Below are 10610 nucleotides of genomic sequence, written 5' to 3' on the forward strand. Positions count from 1 at the left end.
CGACCGACTGGATGGAACTGGTGTTCCTGTGATGCCATTGGTCCGTTCCGCCTAAGGTAGCACCTACCGGTAATGTCAACAAGTTACGCGTCTGCACTGCCAACTTTCGCGTCTTCCCATCCATCTACGATATCATTCGGTAAAAGGGAGCCAATTCCTTTGAGGGCGAAGCAAACAAAAATCCAGAGGCGTTCCTGCCGCCAATGCCTTGAGGAACGATGCCTTGAGGAACGAAAGGACTTCATTAGCGCGCGGGGAAAAAAGGCCCCAGACTGCTTCACCCCCACATCCTCCGCCTCTGATTGGCTGATTTATTTCCTCTTTCGGAATAAAAGATCCCGTGTGATTGGTCGCCGACCCTTCCGTCCCTCCCTCATCATTGGTCGCTGCCGCCTTCTCTTGCCCCTCTCATGCCTTGCCCTGTTTCCCCCCCGTTTATACTCCTGTTTACCCCCTTGCCAATGCCAATGCCAATGCCAACCTTTTTCCTTTCGTCCGCCGGTTTTCTTATTGTGTCTAAAACTTGCGTCTTTTGTCTTTGCCCTTTTCGTTCATGCCTTTCTAGCGGGTTCTTCCTTCAAGTCTAAAAGTCGCCCTCGTTGATCGCTGCTGCCCAGTGCCCTTGTCTTCTTGCCCGCCGGCGCTCCTCCGTCTTCTCCCCTCGTCACCTCACCCTGACAACTCTCCTTGACTCTTCAGCGTCGCCATCCGACCGACGCAAAGCTTCCTCGACAGTCCTCTCGCTTAGCACCTCCAGCCTGGCCTGCGCGGCGGTCATCTCTTCGGGGACTCGGTTGCCCACCAAGTCTCTCTCCGCACCTTGGACACGAGCGTGATGCCGTCTAGCGTTCGACAGCGCGATAGCTGCACATATAAGCTGTACGGGTCGCATTGCGAGGGCACGGCCCTTCCATCGACTTTCGTCGTCCGTGTCCCCCGCAGCTCCAGGGCCACGCGCTCTAGCGTTCTGCCCTGCACCTTGTAGTCCGTGCAGGCGAAGGCTGCTGCGCACGGCAATCCCTTCCGGCTGACGTCGTTCTGCTGCCACGGCCGCTTTCGTTGGCAGTGTATCCTGACGCTCATCGGCGTTAACAAGATCGTGCCCGGCGGCATCCCGACGAAGTGGAGGTCCTTTGTCGTCGCCGATTCCAGTAATATCCCCGCCGGCGGCCCGAAGTGGATCGTCATGTCGGACGAGATTCGATGCCCTGGGGACGCCTTGTCGACAATGACCTCCACCGCCGAGTAGCCGGCGCCGTTCACCAGCTTCAGCCCCTGATGGGTGTTGTGGTTCACGACGACCGGCATCCCGGCCACGAACATGAAGACGGCCGGCACGGGGATCGCGCTATCGTCGCCTTGATTGAGTATCATGATCGCTTCTTCCTCGGTCGGCAGGCCCTCCTTCCACTTGTGCTCGGAGATGAAGATGCGCATCGTCGACCGCTGCTGGACCCGGAACGCCAAGCTTGCCTCCATGTTTAGGTTCCACCGATTCCTGTTCAGCGGCGTCACCACGGTGATGCCAGTCTCCCAAGGGATCCGCCTGCCCTCGCGGTAGCACCTGAGTTGAGGAGGTCCAGATCCGTGCGGTCCTGCACACCCTGCCGGATCCGCTTCAGCAGCCCCTGCAATTCCGGATCCCCGGCGGCGCGCATTTGCTCGTTCAACATGACGACCGTCGTGAATCTCTTCCACAGCGCGTGCGCTTTGTCGTGCTGGTGCCGCTGCTCGGCCTTGAACGAGTTGTCTACGTCCCACGAGATGGCCGCGCTCGGCAGGACGATCGACCTCTCTTGGACCGGCCGGAACTGCTGAAAGTCTCCGCAGAAGAGGACGATGGGGATCCCCGAAATCTTTCTGCGATCCGCGAAGCCGACAGAGTCGCTCGTTTATGGCGTGCAGCGTCCGCGCTCCGAGCATGCTCACCTCGTCGATGACAAGCACGTCCTTCTCCTGCCAGTCCATCCGAGACTGGCCGTGGATGAACCGCTCCGCCCGTTTTGTCAGCCGCACCCCGTCAAGGTCCTTGGCTGTGTTCGCGCCGCCCGCCCTTGGTCTTTAGTGAACCCGCAGGCGGAGGATCGTGATGCCGTTGATCTGCGCCGCGGCAGTCCCTGACGTCGCCGTGATCAGCAGACGATTCGAAAGGCTCTTCCCACTGAACAGCTCGACGAGTGCCCCAATGATCCGCGACTTGCCGGTGCCCCCCTCGCCGCCGACGAGCTGGCAGAGCTGGCCGGCATCGCCCTATTCGTTTGTCGCATCAAATCGAGCTGGCGGCATATTATTAGGAAAGCGATCGACTGCCTCTTGTTCAGCGTTAGCCGTGTTGACAACTCCTTGCCCGCCGCGAAGAAGGAGGTCGATGGGCCAAACTGGACGCGCATTCCCGCTTCTGCGTCGCTAGCCGTCTCGTCGGAGTCGGCTGTCGTCATTTCGACGTCGTCCTCCCGAAGCCGGTCATCACCTCCGCAACGCAGCTCGGCGATCGCTTTCCCGGACTGCGACTGTGGTTTGTACGCCTTGGATCATTCTCTCCCTCCCTCGACGCACTTATCTGCTGCGACTTGATAGCCTTGACCTGATCCTGCGGCGGTAGTGCGGCCCCGGAAAATACCCGCCCTGGCATGCTTATGCACCTCAACCCTTGTTCGGGAATCGCGATGGCCTCGAGCTCGGCCGTTGAGCAGAGCGCCGATTGCTGGAATCGACAGAGCTGCCGCATCATTGCCATGAGCTCCGGCGACTTGGCCGTCACCTGATTCGTGCCCACTGCGCCTCGGACGACGTCGATCAGGCGCGTTGCGTCTCCGATGTTGTTGGACCGATACGTCGCTGCAAATTCTGCGCCCGCCTCGCCTGTCTCGCCCTCCTCGACGTGGGCGACCGTGGAATCGCCATCGCCGGATGAGGCCGCCCATTGCTTGGCGTCGCGCTTTGCGTCTTCGGCTGATCGTCGAAGCAGCTGCACGTTGTCGACGAGACATGATATTCTCGGGGCCAGCGCCTCTCGCGCCCGCTCCCAGATGCTATTGATCTCACCTGTTTCTTCGCACAGAAAGGACTCCCACGGCACAAATAGCGCAAGATGCTGCACGGCTGCCCTTTAAGGGGGAGGGGGGGGAGGTTAGCCACTCTGATGATGCCTGCCGGCAGGGCGGTTGCTATACACACCTCCGGTGGCACGACTCCTCGTCGTCGTTGTGGCCGAAGTCCTTGCTCAGGTAGCCATCGAGGCAGACGGTAGCATGCTTGCCCGGCCGCCTGAGCACCTGGACCCAGCGTCTCCTGGCGCCCATCCATCCTCGAAGGGCACCTCCCCAGGCCGCACAGCTCTCATCCTTACTGGTGCGTTTTAGTCTAACGAGCGATATGTAGTCGTATAAGCATAGCCCTCGCAGGAGCTCTCCCGGTGCTGGTACGCCTCAACGTGGGAGATCCTCAGGCCTGCTTCTTCGACAACGACCGACTCATCCAGAGTATCATCTATGGCCGCCGCGCCACTTGCTCGTCGGAGATACGGCCACCGTCGAAAGACTTCCCAGTACAGCAGAGATGTGTTCAGGTACGCCCAGGCGCTGCTGTTGGTGAACTCGGCCGGATATCCAAGAAGATGAGCGACGACCTCGACCTGAGATAGCGGACGCTCCGTGAACACACGATTCGCCACCCTCATCAAGAACTGTCGCGTCCTGTTCCCCTTGGCGGCGTCATCGCCAACAGCACCTCCACCGTCGTCCTGTCCTCCGTTGGCCGTGCCGTCACCCGTTGAGGCGGCCAGGAGATCGGCCGCGGCCGCCACACGCTTCCACACCGGGTCCTCCACCTTCGTCGCGTAGTTCGTGACATAATACATAAGGGCCATGGTCTTGCGCTGCGTCGCAATGAAGGAAATGTCGTGGTTGTGCCGGAGCCCAACAGCGATAGCCTTGTTCCATCGATTGACCATGCTGTGAGTCCTCCGGATCTGCAACACCCCGTCTGCCGTGATGGCGGTCTTGTCGACCAACCTCCATGGAGACTTAAACCGGCATGGATTCCTTCCGCGCTCCTTTGCCCAAGGAATACTTGACACAGGTCGGGCTATGCGTGTGAACCTGTGTAGCGCCGGCACAGAAGTTGGCCTCCTCGTCAAATGCGGCCGAAAACTGCTCGGTGTTGTCCAGCAGGAGGAAATATCGGACGTCACAGATCGCTCCGCTTGCACGGCGCAGAACCCTTCCTGATCCAGATCCTATCTTGCACGTCAGCCTGGCCCCGTTTGTCCATCGGACGAGCAATTCAGGTTCTCAGTGACACGTCTTAGCTATTCTTACCTCGGAGAAGACACTATCGACGTATCGTATGATTCGCTCGCGATACGCCGCCTGATCCTCCCCGTGGATGTCGGCAAGCATCGAGCTGAGATGCGCGTTTCCGTGCAACCAGAGCAAGCCGTGAACATGAAGCGCCCCTCGTTCGTTGGTCTCCACAGCGCCATAGTACTTGCCGATGCGCCCGAATACCGACTCTTCTCCGACCTTCACGTAATGATCGAAGAACAGCTTCATCTCCCGGTGGAAGAATACGGCGGCGCTCATCGGATCGGACATGGCCAGCCTTGTCCGCTTGTACGCACTCCCAAGGCCTTCTAGGAACTCCTCGGCCGCGCCGGGATCGCGTGTCCGATATGCCGCCAGTCGCAGCTTCACCGGGTTCGTAATGTCGTTTGGGTTGATGGTGAACCAGATGGCCGGAACGCCGTAGCCAACGATGAGCGACTGGATTTTCCGCCGCATATTGAGCCGAACCTCTCGACATGGGTTGCCGGTGGCCGTACAGCGAGAGGCTCCTGAGAAGCTCCTTCACGCCCTCATCGGTCGTCTTGCCCGAGCTCTCCAACTCGACCCTCGCCGCCGCTAACCTTTGCGCGGTCATCGAGCGGGCAACGCGCTCGACCTTGCCGAAGTCCTTCCTCGCCACACTCAGCATGCTGACGCGGCGGTTCCTCGACCGCACCCCCATGTTGAAGACGAGAAATGCAAATATGTGGTGCAACGCAAACCGGCCACCATGGCGCCGGAGCACGATGTCGGCCCAAATCCGGAGGTTCAAGCTTCGGGAGGATACGATGTCTCCGCTGCCGCCCCTGCCTCAGCAGCTCTACCGGTGCCTCGCAAGTTGGTAAGGGCCTTCCCGCCTCGGCTATGGCCTCTTCGGCCAGCCTTGGTCCCCAACGCCAAATGGGAACAGGGTCGGGAACGTTCTGGCGAAGAAGGACGTCTCAAAGGAGTCGGCAAACTCATCCCCCCGCGAGACTCGAATGTATGGCTCACTGCCATCGTCGCCACGCCCTCGACCCCACCGAGGATCCGACCCACGTTCTCGGGCCCGCGCGGCCGTCGTCGGCACCTGCGCCAACAGCGTCACAGGCAAACCGCAGCTTCTCGACATCCGCCACGTCTGGCGGTCCGTCCAGCCCAAACATGCCGGAAGACGTCACCTCGTTGATTGGTCGAACGTTCTGATCGGGGCTAGCACCAACTCCATCACGACCCGCGCCTTCTTCGTTGGGCCCGTGCCCTTCAGCCTCGCCTCCCGTTTCCTGCCTTTGGTTGAGCAGAGCGAAGAGTTCCTCGATCTCCACCGACCCCTCGTCGTCCATGGCGCGCTCCGTGGGCGGCACAACGTGCGCCGTCCGCGTTTTCTCCCATGCGGACGGCTCGTTCCGCTCCATGCGATCATACACCAAGGCCGGCACCCCGTCTATCGGGTCTCCCAACTCTCCATCTCCGCCACGTCGATCTCGATCTCGGCGTAGTGGGGTTGCTCCTCTTCAGCCAAACAAGAGCCCTCTCGACGACCCGCCGCCTCACCGACAAGAGACTCGACAGGTCGCTCGGTGCCGGCTTCTCCACGCCCTGCCACGAAACGTGGATCTCGTCCAGTGCTTGCAAAAGGGGGTGCGGGAGCACCTTGGTCGCCAGCTCCTGCACGTTGTTGGGAAACACTGTGATGTGGCCCTTGACGTGCCTCGGATACCTCACGGCCTGCCTCTGCCCGCCCGGAATGCTATATCTCGTGACAAACCCATAGCAGGAGTTGAGCGAGACGAGCTTCTCTTCGACCAGCGTGAGTCCCTTGAGCTCGTCAGGAACATGTGCTCACAGCCAAGGCGAGTGTGAAGATGGACCGCCGGCGACAGACTCCCGCGCGCCAGGCATCGGGCACACTCCGCACACACCGACACGGGCTCGCCTTCGGGAAAGCAGCTCCGGCATGAAAATGGTGAGCGGCCGCCCTCTGGCACGCAGCTTGACAGCCATTGATCCCATCTGATCTCCTCAGCTCTTTTCTCGTACGCTTGCGGTACATCATGCAGGTCCGTATCGGCAACGTGCTCGCATCGTGGAACGCCTGATAAAAATCCCGCACCGTCGACACCTTCCTGTCGTGCGGTATTGGCGTACACCACGTCTGATCGTTAGACAGCCTCTCCTTCATGGCGAAGTCTTCCTCCAAAAAACGCAGCACACTCGCCAGGTCTTCGGCCCGCAGCTCCCGACTCCTCTGCCTTCCGATTCCACTCCGAATCTGTTTTCTCGGGCGCTCGTCCGGACCAGGAAGACGTTTTCTCTTCTCCCGCCTCCGGGGCCGCCTCCGGGCCGCCTCCGATCCATGATTTCTTCTCTCCGTGGCTGATTCGCTTCTTCGCAAGCCGTCGGATGCGGCAGCTTTGGCGACGACTGCCCGACTACGTGCGCATCCCCTGACACGCCATCCGGCCCTTTGCACTGGACAGGCACCGGGCCGTGCTGGCGAACGTTTTCCACGCCGAACCTTGACCTCAGTCCTTGCCCTTTCCAGCACTCTCCTCGTTCTTGCTGCCGATCAAACTGCACGGGCTCCCCAGCCGCCACCCGCGATGAGCCGCCCACCTCCCTTTGCTGCAGCCTCCGCCCGCTCAGCGAAGCGTCCGCTGGCTCTGCCGCGGCGTCGCCCACCCCCACAGGAGACGGCCCCGGATGCTGCGCCGTACCTGCTGCGTTGGAGACACCCCTGCGGCCTGGTACTCCTTTACCCGCCAACTCCGTCCCCGACGGCGCTTGGGCAAACCAGACGCAATCGCTGCTGCTAATTGCCCGTTTTCTCTTAAGTTGTCGAATACCGGTTCCCTAGGCTGGATGGATCGAAGCTTCGGTACCTCCTTCGAATGAACACTCGGGACATCGCCCGCCGCCGCCGTAACACGTTGCTCCTCATCTTCAGGATCTCCCTCCTGAGGCAGAAAGTGCCGATGAGGGAGCGGACGATCAGAGTCCGCTACCCCCATATCTCCACGTTCCCTAGGCAACAGGGCCTCGGAAGCTGACCCGGTGACTGATGTTGCGCGGAACTTCCGCTGCTAACCATATTATGGAACTTCCGTGCTCTGTTTGACCGCAAACCGCCTCGCGGCGGTCTTCTCGGCAACGACCTCGCAATTGCTTCTGCGTGCTGTCTCCATGCGGTGTCTTCAACCACAGGTTTCCTAGGCTGAATCGGCCGGAACGTTGATGCCGCATTCGCCCGTGATTCGTATCTTCGTAACCGTCCCAGGCTCTCCCCGTGCTCTGCGGCCCTCTCAGAAGCTGCCACCACATCTACACCGGCTCCTGTCGCACCATCTCCGAGCCCCGAACCCGACCCGCTCACGTTCTCACCCTCTTCTCCATCCCCGACTGACAACGAACAGGCTTCAGGGTGAGCAACCGCCTCGCTTAACTTCACTGCAGGACTGTCCGCCATGCTGCTGCCTCCTCGACGTCGACTGCCGTAAATTGGCAACAGGCTATAAAGCTTTGGCTCCGGAGCACCTCCACTTGGACAGTCTCGCTTGTTGACGACGCTACTTCTCCCGAATGGAAGCTCCTAGCCATCACTTCCTCATGGCCGTGGCGTTTCTTCCTTATAGCTTCCCTATAAAATGCTTCCCTATGGTACCGAGGCGATGCAATACTACCCTCTATATTCCCCGTTACCATGCCTATCTATGTGCGTCCACCGTCCCGGCCTCGCCTGGTCTCCACGTGCGACCTGCTACCCCGGCTTTGCCAAAGCGACCCTTCCATCGCCGTGCTCTCTTTTGCGCACTCCAGCGAATCCCTGGCCACTGCCGCCCCCCGGCACATGGAGATGGCCGCGACAACCGCCTGCCGCACACTTCAAACCATACTCTTCAGCCCTTCCAACACCATCCTACCAACCTTGCGCATCAGTTCACCATCAATACCCGCCAATCCGCCTCGTCGAGCAACAGCCACAAGGCTGCCGGCGATAACATGTCCATGACGTCCCTCATGCAGCCGGACTACCCTTCTAGATTTGCTCCCTCGCCAGCACCAATGTCGCATCAACGGCCTTAATGCTAAAGCGATAGCCAGGACCCCTGCCTGTCCTCTTGTAGTCGCTAGCCACCGGAGTCTCGACTTGCAAACCCTCTTGGAAAGTTCTCGTGACCAACTCGCATCCTCCTCCTCAGGTCGACCCATATATCCGACTTCACCGTGTCCCAATAGTAGACTCGACACGGTCGGCACCCGCCTCGCTCAGCCGCACGCAATGCCCATCCAACTACCGACGACCGTCAAAAGGGAGTCCTGCAATACTACCATAACCTCTTTCCTTCACTCTCATTCGTTATTGCCCCTTTGCTATCTACTCCATGCAACGATGACACCGAAGGGGACTACTGGACTTTCTTTCTCCGCAGTCTTACCCACACTAACCTTACCGTTCGCCGACCTCCAACTTCTCGCAACATAGCCATCACCCCTACTCAACTTCCAACCCCCGGCTCCCTACTTCACTCACGACCACAGAACCAGATGGTCGAGACTGCTCGAGAACCTCGCCAGCTCATTCCCGCATACCCCCGCTTCTGATCTATCACCTAGGTAGCATTCACTGACTCTCAAGTCTCCCCGACCCGAGCCACGAGCCCTCTTTCGAGCAGCAAGAAAACCTGCTTTATAGGATGCCTACCTCTACTCTGCCTAACCCCTCCTTTACACTTCCACGGTGACCACATCTGCCATGTTCTCACGATGTCGGCCTCCCAGCTCAACGTCGATACCTCGTCCTCCCCGCGGCAACCTCTTGACAGCCAGAAAATGCTGGCGCCGACATGTCCATGATGGCCTTTGTCCAGCCCGGCTGCCCGTCTAGGTTCGCCTACCAGAATGAGCATCGTGTCAAAGGGCTCAACGCAGAAACCCTAGCGAGGGTCTTCCTTCCAACGCCCTCATGGCTGTCGACTCCAGAGTATGCAGCAATCCGGTCAGATCCTGACAATCCATCGACCTGCATCTTCTTGAGCCTTAATATTTCCATATACAACCAACAGATAATCCCCTCGGAATGGACCGAGCAGTGGTTCTTTATGGTCGGCCGTGTTCATCCCTTTGCCCTGACGTGGGAAATCGAGCGACGTGATAGCTTCGAGTCGGAGGATGACAACATTACAGAATACACCATCCCGGCTCTCATCGTCCGCGACCACAGCTACCAGCCGTAGGTGTATGCTCCAGACCTCCGTCACCACTACCATCTCTGACGATGGCCACAGAGTCATCCCTCGCACCCTCGGCTCGGCGGATGCCTTCCCAGCGATACAACCCATTGTCTCCTTCACGGGACCTGTCATCGGTTCCGGCCGCGACCTTCTGCATGGAAACTCGGCTGCGGCCCTTGACGACACCCAGCTGAGCTGTTGCGGCTTTGTCCAGCTCTCGACCTTTATCTGTCCTGGGATTCCGGGCAAACACCCTTCAAGGGCTTTCATCCCTTTCAACTTTTCGTCATCTTCCCATTCACGCCAATCCTTGGACCTCCTATGCAAGAAGATGACCGAGAGGCGCGATAGCCAGTTCCAGCCGAACGCTCTCCTCACCTGCACGGGCAAAATCGCCGGCTTACTCGATCACCAGATCATGACACATGCCCCGGCCTTCGAGCAAGACTATATCTTCATCGTCGTCCCCGATACATGGACTTTCCTTGACAGGGCCATGTCCAACCAGGCTTCTGCGACACAGCTACTGCCGACGACACCCAAGGGCTCAGTCGGCAACCCTCGGACTATAGCGATGCGTTGGCCAGGTTTACCTCTACCAAAAACGCAATGCCGCCCCAAGCGGCGCCTCCCCACGCCGCCTGCATCTAGGTCAGTCGATCCTTATGATGACATCAAAGCGGTCATTGCCCGATCCCGACCAAACCCCAACCAAGAGACCGCGACTTTCTCCAGAAATTTCCACCATAGTCGCCGCCTGTGATAGTCGAGGCCCCGCCAAATCCGACACTTCCTCCTTCTGTCCCACGAAGACCCCGGAGACTCAGAGACGGACACCGAGCCAGTCAATCACCCAGCCACATCCGCCTCTGGCCCTATCAGACCTCCGGCGTCAATCTCTTCCCGACCGCACCGCGCCCGACATCCGCCCAAGAATATTCTGTAAAGCAACGAACGAAACAACACAACATGACAAGGAACATGTTTCATCATCCTCAAACTCAAGTGCGAAAGGCCCTAATGGGATATTTCCTTCTCCTCTTGCTCTCCTTTTCACAAAGACAATCCAGTCAAA

General features: G+C 59.3%; 2 protein-coding genes across 2 annotated transcripts; one reads left to right on the forward strand and one right to left on the reverse strand.

Moving 5' to 3' along the window:
* Window positions 1–1511: 1511 nt before the first annotated feature.
* HRG_07096 (VrtJ) lies at window positions 1512–6486 on the reverse strand (the record flags this gene model as incomplete). The annotated part of the gene is made up of 14 exons (XM_044865567.1): window positions 1512–1856; window positions 1930–1992; window positions 2071–2117; window positions 2557–3032; window positions 3178–3275; window positions 3470–3970; window positions 4193–4237; window positions 4320–4845; window positions 4907–4975; window positions 5421–5816; window positions 5863–6015; window positions 6073–6122; window positions 6231–6283; window positions 6345–6486. 14 exons carry the CDS (start codon window positions 6484–6486, stop codon window positions 1512–1514), a joined length of 2964 nt encoding a protein of 987 aa, XP_044719529.1.
* A 2671-nt stretch (window positions 6487–9157) lies between these two features.
* HRG_07097 (uncharacterized protein) lies at window positions 9158–10285 on the forward strand (the record flags this gene model as incomplete). The annotated part of the gene is made up of 3 exons (XM_044865568.1): window positions 9158–9534; window positions 9590–10186; window positions 10252–10285. The coding sequence occupies 3 exons, from the start codon at window positions 9158–9160 to the stop codon at window positions 10283–10285; spliced, it is 1008 nt and encodes a 335-aa protein (XP_044719530.1).
* Window positions 10286–10610: the final 325 nt, after the last annotated feature.

This window comes from Hirsutella rhossiliensis (assembly GCF_020360975.1).
Source record: "Hirsutella rhossiliensis strain HR02 chromosome Unknown scaffold00007, whole genome shotgun sequence".
Lineage (NCBI taxonomy): Eukaryota > Fungi > Ascomycota > Sordariomycetes > Hypocreales > Ophiocordycipitaceae > Hirsutella > Hirsutella rhossiliensis.